The sequence below is a fragment of the Euprymna scolopes genome, chromosome 13 (genome assembly GCF_053919585.1).
Source record: "Euprymna scolopes isolate OS-2025 chromosome 13, ASM5391958v1, whole genome shotgun sequence".
NCBI classification, from domain to species: Eukaryota; Metazoa; Mollusca; class Cephalopoda; order Sepiida; family Sepiolidae; genus Euprymna; species Euprymna scolopes.
In genome coordinates this window covers 97,957,517-97,973,575 of record NC_136494.1, presented here as the reverse complement: position 1 = coordinate 97,973,575, position 16,059 = coordinate 97,957,517, and the positions used below count along the sequence as shown (strand labels likewise).

The 16,059-nt window shown below is 31.9% G+C and overlaps 1 protein-coding gene across 1 annotated transcript in view; it reads left to right on the top strand.

The window, feature by feature from the left end:
- LOC145292101 (DDB1- and CUL4-associated factor 6-like) overlaps positions 1-16,059 on the top strand; it is a 135,871-nt gene that overhangs the window by 77,952 nt on the left and 41,860 nt on the right. Inside the window, exons 3-8 of the mRNA XM_080138186.1 lie at positions 2,027-2,119; positions 2,357-2,434; positions 2,862-2,966; positions 6,361-6,474; positions 10,737-10,872; positions 14,891-15,051. Of these exons, the coding sequence (XP_079994312.1) occupies positions 2,027-2,119; positions 2,357-2,434; positions 2,862-2,966; positions 6,361-6,474; positions 10,737-10,872; positions 14,891-15,051 (687 nt within the window). The remainder of the gene's footprint in view (positions 1-2,026; positions 2,120-2,356; positions 2,435-2,861; positions 2,967-6,360; positions 6,475-10,736; positions 10,873-14,890; positions 15,052-16,059) is intronic.

Genomic DNA, 16,059 nt, shown 5'->3' with positions numbered 1-16,059 from the left:
ATGATGAAGTCTTTTTTAACGCAACAAAAAAAAAAATGAACGGTCAAAAGTATTTCAGACACCCCAAGCTATTAAGTGAAATATATTCTGATTAGTTTCCAAATTTCATGACAAAATTCTTAATACAAATGCGGTACAAGCATTTACAAATCAGGAGGGGGGTGTCATTATGAAACCTTACCGAGAACGCTGTTTTCTAATAACATTTTTTATCACTTTATTAGCTTAGAACTCTTAAAATATATAATGTACATTATTATTTATTAATTCATGCTTTGGCTTTTAAAATATGACGATTTTAGCAGAACACCCTTGAAATCTGTGATTATTCAAAACATTTTATTGTCCATGTGTATTGCTACTATAATTTTTACTTCATCCCATAATGGAAGATGGTTTCCCTTCTCCCTCCAGATATGGTCAGCTATACCCAATTTTTCAATCTCTCCACGTACTACGTTTTTTTGATGTTCTTATTGTACTTTTAGTGGATGACATGTCTCACCTTTGTATAGTTTTCCACATTTACATGGGATCTCATATACACAGTTCTTAGTCATGATTTTTTTTTGTAGGAGGCTTGACTTTCACAGGCCGTTTCCGGAGAGTTGAAACGCCCCTGAATACTGTCCTGTCATATTGATTACATATTCATTGAAGTTTTTCAGAAAAACCCTTCATGTATGGTATACAAATTGTAGTGAGTTTCTGAGTGGTGTCCTTTTGTGTCTGGTCCAGATTTCTTGGAGCTGATGTCATGCTCTCTAGATAGTTGTTTTGGTGAAGGGTTTCTCTTAAACTGTTCATCTCCTCTTGATATGCATTGCTGTTACTACATATTGCTTTTGCTCAGTGTTGTAGGCAACGGGCAGTTCCTTTCTTTACATTGTATGGATGGTGGGAATTGAAGTTTAGGTATTGTCCAGTGAAAGTTGGCTTTCGGTATGCAGATGACATAAACTCCTAACCATTGTGGGTTATCAGCACATCTAGGAATGATAATTTATGATCTTTTTCCATCATGAACTGTCTGGTTGGACAAATAGAGTTCACGTAGTCTAGTAATGTTTGAACATCTTCCTAATGAGGCCTGAGTATTAATGTATCATCTATATATAGTCACCACGTTGTTGGCTTTATTAGTGTAGATTCTAATGCAATTTTCTAAAAGTATTCCATGTATGCATTGTCTAGTACTGAGAACAATGGTGATCCCATCGCCAGACCTTCCTGTCAATATATCAGATCTTATCATGAAGTATGCAGTTTCTACATGGAGAACATCTCCATTATATTGTGAATTGTGAGACAAGTGCATTCCTTCAGTGAAGCATCAGAAGTCAGCTTGTCCTACATCACTGTTGGTCTTATCAGTGTCTGAAGAAAGTTAGTTACATCGATCAAAACATGAAAATCTCATTCAAGATGAGAACAGTGGTCCGATGCAATGTGGGTTCACTTTCTGTGTGCTGTGCAACTGGTTACATATAGTTGATTAGAGACGATTACTACAAGTATGTAATGCCATAAATAGCCGAAAGCAAACATGTACTGTTAAGAACATCCAACAATTTATAATAAAACTGCAAAAATTAATGCACATTTATTATTTAGACCCTTTTTTTTTTTAATTGTTTCTTTGGTGGCAAAAATTGCTGGTAGCATTAGAGTGGAAGTATTGCCATAGTCATTAAACCTATACTACCATCACTAGTTGGTGGTTGATGAAGACAGGATATCACATATGCTGTCACAAGTATGCTACAAAAAAAAAAAAAAAAGGAACATTGAACATTAAAAACTAAAAGGTCTCTTTTTATATGTAAAGTTTACAATTTACATTTCCTAACTTCAAAAAAAAAAAAAAAAAAAATCACAGACTAAGTGAATAACGATTGTGAGGATTAAAAAAAAAGTGTACTTCTTCAGACTGAGGAATAATCTCCCTTTAAATTGTAGGATCATCTTAAGAATTGAATACAAAGTAAAATTTTATTCATTTTTGTTTGATTTTTTTTTTTTCCAGGTAAATACAATATGTTGGAATGACAGTGGCCAGTACATCTTATCTGGTTCAGATGACCAGTACCTGGTCATCACAAATCCTTTTGATGGCAAAGTTAGTACATTTTATATTTTATAAGTTATCACTTGAAACTGAATTATTTCAATAGATTAATTTTTTCCCTAAAATAAAAATAAAAAATCTTAAATTTAACTTCATCTTATGTTAAATTAAACTAGTTTGGAAGTTTTTGTTTGTTTTTATTGTTTTAATTAAATATTAAAATTTCAAATAATTCTCTTTAAAAACTCCAGTTATTAAAAAAAAAAAAATGTTTTCTTTTTCTTTCAGAAGGTTACTTCGATTCGATCTGGTCATCGGGCAAATATCTTTAGTGCCAAGTTTTTGCCCAACTGTTATGACAAAGAAGTGAGAAATTCAATTTTTACTTTTAAAATAAAATGTATTTTTCTTTAATTGCCACACTTATTATAGTTTTACCAAATTGATCTTTGAAAATGTTCATTTGAATTTAACTTAAAATGTTTCTTTGTTATGTGTGTGTTAAAGTAAGTAAATTTAACTTTAGTTGTATCTTAATGAGACGAATATTTCGCCTCAATTCTATAAATATAAAGAAATGAAGTATTTCTAAATCTCAAACATAATAGTGGATACTGCAGATGTAATTTAGCTTTTTTATTTATTTTTTTACTCATTTGATTCAGCCATCAAGAAGACGTTCCTTAGATTAATTTTATTTACAGCTGAGAGTGTGTAACCGTAATTCTAATTTCGGTTTTTAACCATATTCTTTTTTAGTTATTTTATAAGCAACGGTTTTGTTTTATTTCAGATTGTCTCCTGTTCTGGTGATGGCAAGATATTTTATACAAACACAGAACGAGAAGACATGTATGGCACCAATTGTTTTGATTGTCACTTTGGTACCACATATGAGGTGGGTGATAGCAGTTTGCAATTATTTCCTATTAATAGACTTTAGAAAGTTATTTAGTCTATTATATATTAAACTAACCAAAAATGAAGAGACAAAACTAGCAATTACGTTTTTACTTACTACATTTTTTCTGACTATTACTAACCAACAAATTTTCAGATTATGAAGTAAATGTTTTGAAAAATTCTGTGTTCAAATTTTTGTAGGGTGTGTGTTCAGTTTGCTAAGTTTGCGTAAAATGTCTTGATTTTTTTTTACCAGTCTTTAGCCAACCTATATTATTTACAAATTTCTTTGAAAATGTTGAACTGAAGTGTCTGCGTGTGTGTGTGTGGGGGGGGGACATTTATTTTGCATTAAACTTACATAACTGAACTACCATCTAAAAATTAAACATCACATATTTTTTTTTTTTTTTTTTAAATTGCTTTAATCAGGATTCTTTTAAAAAAAATTAAATAGCAAAGATTTTAGTGGATGGTATAGAAATCTTTGGATCCTTTTACTTCAAAATTTTTAGAGCAAAATGAATCCCTTGATAAAAATTAAAGTTAATTTTTTAATCTGAGAATTTGGCAAAAAAAATATAAAAAAAGAATAAGTAATTAAAATGTTTAAGTGTAGAGGAGGTTGTACAATGTACAAGTTTGCTTGATTATAATTATCTATATATGTATAAATTCGTATTCCTGTCTGTTTGTTTGTTCACAATTTGATTAATATATACAAAAGGTCCTTTATTTTAATGTTTCATTCATTCCTATATATAGTATAATTCTTGCAAAATATATGATTAAGAGGTGATGTCATTTGCATATTACATTAAGGAAAATCGATTTTATTAGATCGTGGTGTGTTAGTTATTGTTTATAGTGAGAGGATTGTTTTAAGTGTTCTATTTAAGTTTATTGTATACATTTGATTTGTATTAATATATTTAATTTATTTTTACCAACATCGATTTTTTTTTTTCTTTTCTTTTTTATAAACCGGTTTCAATTATTTCCCCTGGGTACGAACTTTGTTCCTTTTGTTTTCTATTTTGGTGAATATTAAAACTAAAACCTTCCAAGTATTATTTTTGGAATTAGCTAACTAAAATAATTTCCGTGATTTAGCAATAAACGTTGTGATCCAATGGATTTTTATTTTAAAGTAAACAAACAATTCAACTACGATTCTTTATTTAAAACAAAAACAACTTTCATTTACGTTTTTTTACCAGTTTCTTTCTTCACATTTTTTTGACATCGTAACTGCTTAATTTTGTGTTTTTATTTGTTCTTTTATTTTTGAAATTTTTGTTGGGGTAACGATGGAGTTGACATATAATAATGAAAAACTGTTCAATATTCTTGGTATAGCAAGTGTGGCCAAACCGAACTTCATGTCGACCCTGGCAACACTGGGTATCCATGCTCGTAGTAATATATGTATATAGTATGGTTATTAAATTATTGCCATTTTTTTTTTTTTTTTCCTCCTCCGAAAATATTATTCTCTCACTAATTATGTAAATAAATAGATTTTATAGCAATCAATTTCCTTTTTTTAATAAAGATAATCAATTGTTTATAATTTTTGTGCAATCCTTCCTCTTGTTGATAGTGCAAATATGTTGATAAAAATGTTGACCATTTGTAGAACACAACTTATTATAAACCATAACTTTAATTTTTTCTGTTTTATGTCATTTTAATCCACCAAAGAATATCCAAGATTTATTTCAATAAAATCATAAGCATTTACTATTTACTAATAGTAATGAAGTGTTTAATCTAAAAAAAAAAATAAATAAAACATGCAGAACGGTTTTAAAATTTTTATAATCTTTTCAGTATTTTGGTAATAGCAATATCTATTGATGTTTTAGTAATGCAGTTCATCTCTAGTAACCAGGCTCCATAGTTAAGCAGAACTTGAAAATAGTTTTGATTAAGGATTAAGCAAACATTTTTTATGTCCATGTCACAGCTGTTATTCAAAAGAAAAAAGTAGACCTCCTCTACCACCCCCTAAAAAAAAAAAAAGTTATATTAAAAAATCTTTCAGACAAAAAAATATATCAACAAAAAATGTTTTCAAAAACTTACAAAAAGAAAAAAAAAAAAAAACTTTTACAAAAAAAATGTTTTTATTAAAAATATTTATATATGAAACTTACCATAGGTTGATGTTATATTTTTATTGTATTTCTATTTTTTCGTCCACCCGACAAAGGAGGAATTGGACCTAGTAATTCACTCTCGTTCATCTGTTGGCATTTTTCTCAATAACTATGCCTTGAATTTTTAAAAAAATTTTGCACAAACATTAGTCATGGTGAAAGTAAATTTTTGTTAGAATGAATTTTCCGGGATAACTCTGGTTGCCCCCAACCCCTCAAGGGGCATTATAGGAGTAAAATTGCTCCCAAATCATTCATACGTTCATTTGTTCGCATTTTTCTCAATAACCACACCGTGGATGTTTTAAAAAAAATTTACACAAACATTAGTTATGTTGAAAATAACGTATTCACTCGTGGAGGAGGACCTTGCATGCTCAGCTTGTTTTTCATTGTAATTACTATACAATAATTTTTATTTTTTTATTTTTTTCTTCCTAATGTTTTAAAATTTGATAAGTGCTCAACATATTTTGGCAGTTTACGTAAGTTGCTGAGCTCTGCTTAGACAACATCATGGAAATATGGATCAGTAAATGCATGAGTACCATCAAAAGAATGTCAATGCACAGTGATTTTTGATAGAAAATTACAATTAAATTTAGTTTATTATTCAATATTAATTACTATGATGGGTTGATTAGCCTATTAAAAAAATAAAATCATAAATCTTTTTAATGGAAATTGCTCCAGAAAAGGCAGATAGCCACTTGATGTAAAGAGCTAAAAAAGAAAACAAACCCCAAACTACTTTAATGTTAAAAAAAATTAACCAACGATAATGTGAAATGGATAGATTCTGACCCAGAAAACAGCAATTCTTCCCTCATTGTCAGAAATGTTGCTCATGAAATGGAAGAACTAAAAGATAAAATAAGAGAAGTGAGGATTATGAAGTTGACAAGTCTTTCTATTCTACTTAAATTCCTAACATGAAATACAGTCACCATGAAAATGTTGAAATATTATAAACTTTTTGAATGTCTTAAGAAGCAAGAAAAAAAAAAAAACTTACAACATTTGATCACTTATCTCCGACTTAATTTTGGTGATCTGAGTAAAACCTATTCAGTTTTTCAACACTTATTGACTTTGGAGTTTGATGTTAAATCAGCTTTTGTTTTTCTTTTAATTTATTAAAAATTTATTTTAAGCATATCAGCATTTCTACTTTTATATCTTCATATTGCTGGTCAGTCGTCTGATTTTCTTACATTTTCTTTGCAGGTGGTGGTCGTCCCAAATGAGGCCTCCACATTTCTTTCATGTGGTGAAGACTGCACTGTCAGGTGGTTTGATCTCCGCATGAAAACTAAATGCAATAAAGATGATTGTCGAGATGTAAGAAACTGTTTTTGTCTTCCATGTTCTCTGAATAATAAATACTTAACAGCTATATCTGATGTTGTTCGGAAGTCGTTTTACTTTCATTTTTGTTTCCCGGTTTTAAAAAATGTTGTTTTTAAGTTTTTTATTTTTTTCCAAATTCTTTTTCTTAAATAGGATTTTAAAAGTTAAATTTAATTACTATGGTTTCATTTGGCCATTAAATTATTACTTGAATCAAATTTTTGTTAAGGTAATGCTATCTTAATCTCCATTTATAAAAATGTTGGATACAAATAACTTTCAAAACAATTTTGAAGCCAGAAATGACTTTCTATTCAGTAGTTCGATGCTTCCAAATTTCTTGAATATTTCAAAAGGTCACAAAGTAATTCATTTTTTTCCTGGCAACTATTAAAAAAGATTAAAATGACTAACTTTTTTTTTTTTTTTTTTTACAAATACAATGAAATTCACATTGAAGTAATTTCACAAATTATTTTTACGAAAATATGTATAATGTTATTTTATTTTACACTATTGCATCTTTTATTTTATTAAATAATTTATTAGTAGTAAGTAAGCAGAAATATTGACTTAATTCTCATACTCGCTAGAAAAAAAAACCCAAAAAACAAAACCCACACATGAAGCTGTCTTATAATTCTATTAATAAAGAGATAATGTCTCCAGTTGCATTTATTTTTCTATTTTAATCAATAATTCCATTCCAACTTTTAATAAAAAAAAAATTAAAATACACATCATCTGGTAATGTATAATTAGAATCCATCCATCCCATCCTTAGCCTTGAGACCCTGAAGGGGCATAGGCCATCTACAACTTTGTAGATGCTTTTGTAGCAAGGAGTTCTTTTTTCAGGGTGAGGGTGTTGGTCCCATGTCCATCCTTCCCAGAAGGTACATACAGCACCTAGCCTTCCCAAATGGTCACCTATCTGGTACTGGCCAGGCTCAATGTTGCTTAACTTGGGTGATCTGGTGAGAATCGGTGTGTCAACGTGATTGTGCTGTACTGTATCATCATCATCATGCAGTCTGTCAGTCTTGGCAATGACTAGTCGGGGCCTCAGTGCTTTATCCTTCAGTGCTGTACTGTATAATCTATATATCTATAAAAGTAAACGTGTCTGTGTATCTGTCTGTCTGTGTGTCTACATTTCCCTCTGTCAATTTTAAGTCTACAGACTCGAAATTTGATATACAGGGTACTGAGATTTGGGAAAATCGATGTGATCAGTTTTCAGCCAGAAATTTGGCGATTAAGGGGTCAAAGTACAACGATTTGACCTTTGAGAACTCTACCAAACTCCTCAGACAATTTTGGGTCTAAACACTTCATATTTTAGATATAGGTTCCTTGGACATGGATCTAACTTAATAACTTGATTTGAGCCCAAAACAATAAATGTTAAGGGGTCATAATAGGGGTCAAAGTTTTTAAAAAAATTGACCGCTTTTTTTTTTTTTTTTTTTTTTTTTTGCTCAAAATACACATCCAAATACCTGGGCAATGCCGGGCACCCATGCTAGTAAGAATATAAAGTTAAAATTCTCTCTGAAATATTTCATCCGATAGATCGAGAATTCTTTTGAAATTTTTTAATTCCTCGTTTTTAGAAACCTGTTTTACATTAATGCTTTTTTTTTTTTTAACTTAATTGCGTAATTTGTTTAAGTTCTATCACTTTGTATTTAACTATGAATTATTAAAAGATTGTGCATACTAATTTGATCCATTAACTTTACATTACACATTGTTCTGAATATGTTATTTTGAAAGACTAGATTTTATTTCATTGTTTTGTCTGTCAATTTGACACACTAAAGACCACATAATACTGCTGTTGATATATAATTAGATATTGATACTCTTAGATTTCAATTTGAGATGCAGTTTGAAGTGAGAATTAGCCTTTTTTATATGTGCCCTGTGCATTTCTATAAAAAACTAGCTGGTTGCCTGGTGTTCCCCGATCATAAAATATGCTTAAATATAATTATTTTAATTCATGCAGATTTCATATTTATTACTATAGAGCCAATCTTCTATTGATTATTACATTGTACTCAATATATAGTACTAGCCCTCTGGCATGACTTGGTCATAAAATATGCTTGAATATGATATTTTAATTTATGCAGATTTTGTATTTATTATTATAGAGCCAATTCTCTACTGATTATTATATTGTACCCAACATAGTAATGATTTCAAAAGTTAAAAAAAAAAAAAAAAAAACAGGACATGGGTGCCATCAACTAGAATGAAAACCAAAACATTTAGTGCTCCAGCTTTGGTCGCTACTGCTTCTGCTATCGGCAGATAAGAAGGGCTAAAAATTAAGTGACTTTAAGCTATTAATGTATATTTGCACATCTGCAGAAGTAACAGGTTTAGTCAACTTTTTTTTTGTCCAATTTTGACCTCATAGCAGCTAATTTTTTTTTTTTTTTTTTTCTATAAACCAAATTGAAATTGTCTCACTGGTCCAAATTCCCTACATATCAAGTTTCAAGTCTGTTGACCAAAAATTTGATAGAGGAGTTTTGTAGCAACTGTTCTGCGCGCACACACACACACACACACACACTGACAAGGTCACTTATATATGTGCATGTGCTAGAACTTTTTTTATTCTAAATACTATGCACAATGTAGAAAATATGAATAAATAGAACTGAGCATAATAGTTAAATGAAAGCAATCATCCAATAAGAAACCATAAAAAATAATTAATAATGAATACTTGTGTTTCAAGGTAATATGCAAATTAGTTAACCATCATGAAATCGCTCACATATTCAAGATTGAGTATATAAAGAAATTTGTTATAATAATTTTTAAATAGAAATAATATCAATGTTCGTGTAATAAAAATCTCAACTTTATATGTGTATAGATTTCATTGTTACCACTACGTTTTCTCTCTTGGACAGGGAACACTATTAACAAATGACAGATAATATCAAACTCATTTAATTGAAATGATAAAACAAAATCAACTAACCAATCAGAAATACAATTTCCAAACAAATAAGTTACATACAGAAGAACAAACATCCAAAAAGGAAGAAAAATACGCACAAAAAAAAACTCAACTAGAAATTAAAAAAAAAAAACTCAAGAGATTTCACTCAAAACTCAAGAAAAAGTAATTCTCACAGTGAACGAGAACATCACAGATACATAAAATTACAAACAAGAATCAACCCAAATTGAACAAATTCCTACAAATAACTTTGAATATTTAGATAGGATAGAAACAGGAGATCCAGAAAACCTAAAATGTAAAAACGATAATAAAGCTTTACAGAAAGAAATATAATACGAAGGGCGTTCTAAAAGTAATGCCTCCTATTTTTTTTTTATTCCACCTTAATGTTTCAAATAGGATCACAAATTGCATTGTTATGATGACTGCACTTATGCATTCATGACCTGGATGTTTCATCTCTCTGTTGCAGATATTGACTGTGTGAGATTCTAAGAAGCAAACCTTGTCATGGATGTGCATTGGAAGCAAAAATGTGTAATTGAATTCCTAGCAAAATTGCATTCAGAATGATAGTAACTATGTAGAAAAATAAATTCTGGAGCACAAAAGGTCGCTTGTTTTAATGGTACTACTCCTGACTTTGTAGATTTTCAACCTTTTGAGTTAAAAATAAATAGAAGGCTTTACTTTTAGAACAATCCTTGTAGAACCATTTTTTCTTTTTTGATAGAACACAACAAAAATCAAACAAAATCGCTTGTACATCATCCAAAATTGCATACTTCAAAAAGAACTCCCTGTTACATCACTACAATATTGCATTCCTATGCTTGTTTTACGAGTGATTCTATGGAATGTGTTCTGATGAACTTCCTACATTTGTAACCCTCTCCCCCCCTTAATAAAATATCTCCAACCCACTTGCAGCAAAATTCTACCTGTTCACTGTAGATGCCCCTAGATGACAGAAAATTTTCTACTCTAATAATTTCTTTATTCAGACCGCTTAATTTTGGAATTCCTTCCTTACTCCCTGTTTCCTTGAATTAAATCTTATCTGAACATCTTGCTACCCAACTACCCACTTAGGTTTCCCCCATATAAACCTGGCCCCCCCTATCACAGTATCTTTTTTCGTTTCAGTGGAGATATGTTTTAATTTAGGGTGAACAAAAGTTAAAAACAAAAAAATAAAGACTGAATATGTCTGGGTTTTTTTTTTTTTTTGTTGCTTACATATATTGTTTGTTTTTTACAGGATGTTATGATTTTTTGCCAACGTGCCGTAACATCAATGGCAGTCAACCCTATGGTGCCCTATGAGCTGGGGATAGCCTTGTCTGATAGCACAGTGTTGATTTTTGACCGCAGAATGCTAGGAACTAGAGCCACAGGTGAGTAACCTTCTATAATATAAAAGTGAAAATGTGTGCGTTTGTGTGCATGTCCGGCAAAAGCTTTTTTTCGAGGAGGCGCTCCAGGCAGTTACTCTTTCTTAGAACCTTTTATATGGTACCTAGATTATAATATCTACGATTTACGAAAGGGAGTGGTGTGTATCTTTTATTTGGGCGACTTTTACATGCTATTTTCGCAGTATTTCTTAGTCTCTGAGTGTTTATTTGGCTTTTCCGTATATAAGCGAAACTGAATCCATAGCAAAATGAGCCTCCCTGGCACTCGTGCTCGGGACGTCCAGAAAGCAACGAGGTTTGATCAATGCAGCCAAAACCCATCATATCAGACTATTGCTATCAATTTTGACACTCCTCTATTTATGGAGAGGTTTTCCCCAAAATCTTGGGGGAAACGCAGACACTGGCTTGCAGCCAAAGTTAAGTTTTCCCATAGGCGTGATGTTTGACCTCATTAAATTCACACACCTGTCAATTAAGTTTTTAATTGTTAAATTAAAACACTTTTCATTCCTTTCCCATGGTGGCCAAGCAGGTAAGATGCCAGTTTTTTTTCCCTTTCTTTTCCACCTTCGTGTTAAGGTTTTGGGTTCGAGCCTACCTTCCTACCAAAACTTTTTTTTTTCTTTTACACCTCCAAAACTCTCAGGCAATGCTGGGCACCCCCACTAGTATCTATATATATAAAAGCGAAAATGTATGTATGTGTGTTCGCTTTTTCTGTGTGTCTACAAAAGGCTTCTTTCAGAGAAGCAGTCGATCGGTTCACAACTTTTTAAAACTTTTTATATCACATACAAACTGTAATATCTCACACTTAACAACGAAGCTCGCCTGTCTATTTAATTTGCTCGATTTCGGGAAGATAAATATTCAATATTTGTCGCTCGCCGCATGTGGGTTAGTCTTTTTCCTATAACATCTTCGGGGGGAAAAAAGCGTTCAGCAGTAAATGAATACTATCCCGCAGTCAAAACTTGACCTCATTTAAAACTGGCACCTGCTAAATCCAACTAATTAAATAAATTCAAACGTGTTTGCGTTAGCATCTCGCGGTGGGCCAATGGTTAACATTGCACGTTTTTTTTTTTTCACACTTTAATTTACAACTTTGCCTCAAGGGTTCAGGTTCGATCCTCATACTTACTTTTCTTTTTAACCCCCCCCCCCAAACACCCGGGCAACGCCGGGTACCCCTCGCTAGTATTATATAAATATCAACTATCTGTCTGTGTGTCCGCTAAAAACTTTTGACAGATGCATCAAAGAATGACAAAATTGGTATCATTAAAAAGATAGGTTTCTCAGCTGACAAATATCCAAAAATTGACCCAAAACATTCATTTTTTAACCATCAGGCTATTTTTTACAAGGAAGGGATCACTTTTTTCCTCAACATTTTTGCAAAGTCATCATATATGCCTTGCAATGACTAACCTTATTTTGAATGCAACTGACGTCATTTGTTGTGGTATGCATGGTGACTAAACTGTTTACTTTTTTTTTCCCAACTTCATTTCCTCTTAGCGTTACAGGTTCGAGCCTGCCTGCCTGCTACTTTTAATTTTTTAAAAAAATTAAAAAAAAATTTTCTTTCCACTTGCAGAAGTCCTTGTTGCTACTTTTATTTTTCTACAGCATTTAGAAATGTTTTTTTTTTTTATTATTTTTTTTTAAGGCTCTGTTGATCAATACTCTTACCATAAAACCTCTCCACACCTGGGTAACGCCGGCTACACCCACTAGTTCTTTAGAAAGAAACATTTAGTAGAATTTTCCTTCTTGGGGAGCAGAATTAACATCCTGAGGTTGATATGACATTTTCAGACGATAACTTTAATGTGGTTCGGATTCATATCAAAGATATAACTTACAAGATAAATGGTAAAACTCTGACAAAATTGGATCTTACTTTGATTGCTTTAATGCTCATCCACTCATTACTCATTACTATATCGACACATGAAATTAGTGAACATGAGCAAACATCAGGTATTGCAGCCACTCTTTCCTGATGGTAGAACAACTCAACAACAAAAGATGCTGATCTGATTTGCCAAATAGAAAAAGGATTCATCTAACATTTTTACAGAATTCCTCCTTGATCATATGGACTGAATGTACAACGGCAGATAAAAAGTATTCAAAGTTCAAGATAAAACATTGCATTAATTTATCATCCTCATCTCTTTTAGTTGTTTCACATCGTTTCGGGCAACTATTCCTCTGGCCTTCATCAGGTGGTAACCACGACAGGATAGAAACTCCGAATCTCCTAACTGATGAGACAACAACTATGGAAGGCAGTAATTGCTGAGGATGCAGTTAGATTTGGAGTTCCTATCCCGTTGCAGTTACCACCTGACGAAGGCCAAAGGAATAGTTGCCTGAAATATCGTGAAACAACAACTAAAAAAGATGAGGATAATAGTCCGCAATAAATAAATTAATAAATAATACTCATCTCAATAATGAATTCCAATTAAATAATATATAAAACATTGCATGATCTTAAGACGTGTTGTGGTGGGTAGCATCAAGCTTTTTGTCATCAGCCGACTTTTGACAAACAATTTCCTATCATTCCACATGGAAGTCTTGCTGATACTCAATGCTTACATTAAATTGTCATATTTGTAAAAGCACATGAAGATTGTAATAATATCTGTAAAAGTACATGTGCATCTCAATAGTGACCCAAAATTTATCCAAGTATAGCTGAACACCTATATGCATCCTGAATGCTTAATGAAGAGAGCAATTTTAGCTCCTATAAATGACATAATGTAAAGTAGTTGCGTCAGCATTTTGGGTGCGGAGTGAGGGTGATGTCACAGACTCAAATGCATATATAGGGATTAACATTGGAAGAAAAAGAATAAAAAGGGAAATACATTTGGCGATTGGCAATTTAGACTAGTCTTCTCTCTTTTACTACCTCTTTTAAGAGTCGAACTTTGAAGATTGCCATTGTGTGAGAGAAATTTATGGCATAAGTTTATCTGATGCCATGTACCAAGAGCTAGCTAGTGTCTGCTGGTGCCGTGTAATGACTGGGCTGATGTGGTGGTCAGAAAAAGAGAACATACGGATATTAAATAAGTGTCGGTGACTAGTGTGGTAAACAGAGAAAATAAATTTTTCTTGCACCAGGAAAGTTTGTGTTGGAGTTCTTATTCACTTTGGACTACGTACGTATAACCTTTGGATCCATTAAAACAACAACAGTACATGACATCACTGCTTGAAATTTTAGGTGAGAAAGAAACTTTGAATTCAGTAGTTAATCTAGTAAACTTGTTATATAGTTAACATTAAAGTTTGTTTCTGGTAATATATTACGTATCATTCTGATTTATTTTACTACTAGCGAGGGGTACCCAGCGTTGCCCGGGTGTTTGGGGGGGGGCGAGGTTAAAAAAAAAACTGTAAGTATGAGGATCAAACCCGAACTCTTGAGGCAAAGTTGTAAATTAAAGTGTGAAAAAAAAAAAACGTGCGATGTTAACCATTGCCCCACCGCGAGATGCTAACGCAAACATGTTTGAATTTATTTAATTAGTTGGATTTAGCAAGTGCTCGTTTTAATGAGTTAATGAGGTCAAGTTTGACTGCGGGATAGTATTCAATTACTGCTGAACGCTTTTTTTTCCCCACCCTCAAGATGTTATAGGAAAAAGACTAACCCACATGCGGTGAGCGACAAATATTGAATATTTATCTTCCCGAAATCAAGCAAATTAAATAGACAGGCGAGCTTCGTTGTTAACTGTGAAATATTACGATTTATATGTGATATAAAAAGTTTTAAAAAGTTGTGAACCGACCGACCGCTTCTCTGAAAGAAGTCTTTTGTAGACACACAGAAAAAGCAAACACACATACATACATTTTCGATTTTATATTTATAGATTATTTCTGAAATCATTTTATTTCATCTTAAAATGTTCTGCACTATTGCAGTTATTACTTTTAATTGAATTTTTTTTTTTTGCAGGAAACTATACAACTAAATTTACAACAGGTTTAACCTGTCGCTTCACGGCTTCAACCCTGAAGAACCGGAATTATCGTATTACATCACTTTGTTATAGTCCTGATGGCAATGAGATGCTTGTCAGTTATTCCTCCGAGTATATTTATTTATTCAAAACTCGGGTAAGTTATCTTTTTCTTTTTCTTTTTTCTTCTTTTTTTTTTTTTTTAAACAAAATTGTCAATTGGTCGATCTGTCACTCTTCAGTGTAAAATAGCTCTTTCATCCATAAACGTTTTTATATTTAGGTGTGTCCAAGCATTCTTATAACAGGGTTCTATCTGTCAGTTTGCCAAACAGCGGTTTGAAATAACATTTTATTTGGTTTAAGAGAAAGTGAAGTGCTCTTTAGCCATAGTAGTTTTTTGATAAAAGCTCTGATCTCTATCGCCTCACATGGTTGCTGTGAAGGACATCTGGCTCATAAAAATCTTGCTTCAAATAAGGAAATGCCAACAAATTAAGATATTTCATATTTCAGGTTATGCTTAAATTATTAGTTTTGATACCTAATTCTTATACAGCTTCCTATTTCTACAAACTGCAGACTTGTCGAACTCTTCCTGTTGACTGTTTTCCTTCTACCTATATCTTTTTTTTCTTTTTAAGACTAAGATCAATAGTCATTTCCTTTCTTTGTAATAATCATCTTTTGTTCTTGTTAGCTCCTTACATCAAGTGGTTCCATGCTTTGTCTGGAGCGATTTTATTATAAAAAACCTGTCGAAAGATGGGTTACTTTGGCAGTTAGTTTTTAAAAGCTGTCTAACACATGCCAGCATCTAAAATGAACGTTAAACTGAATATGATGATGTCATATTTATGTTTTGAGAAAGCATTTTCTTCACTACATGTGCAGATTGAATAGACATGTCTTAACAATACAGGGTGAAATAATAAAATTGTTGTCCTAGAAAAGACGATTCCATTTCGGTTTGATGAAAACAACTTTCTTTTTTCTTCTTTTGTTTTTTTGTTGCAGATGATCTAGCTGGCCAGTTGTTTATAAATCCCAAGAGCGATAGGAACGTTCTATCATATCTGAAAGTGACACAATGTTCAACAAGCAAGATCGGAGATGCATCGCTGTACAACTCCTGCTCTCTACTGATCCAATTTATGACAACAGG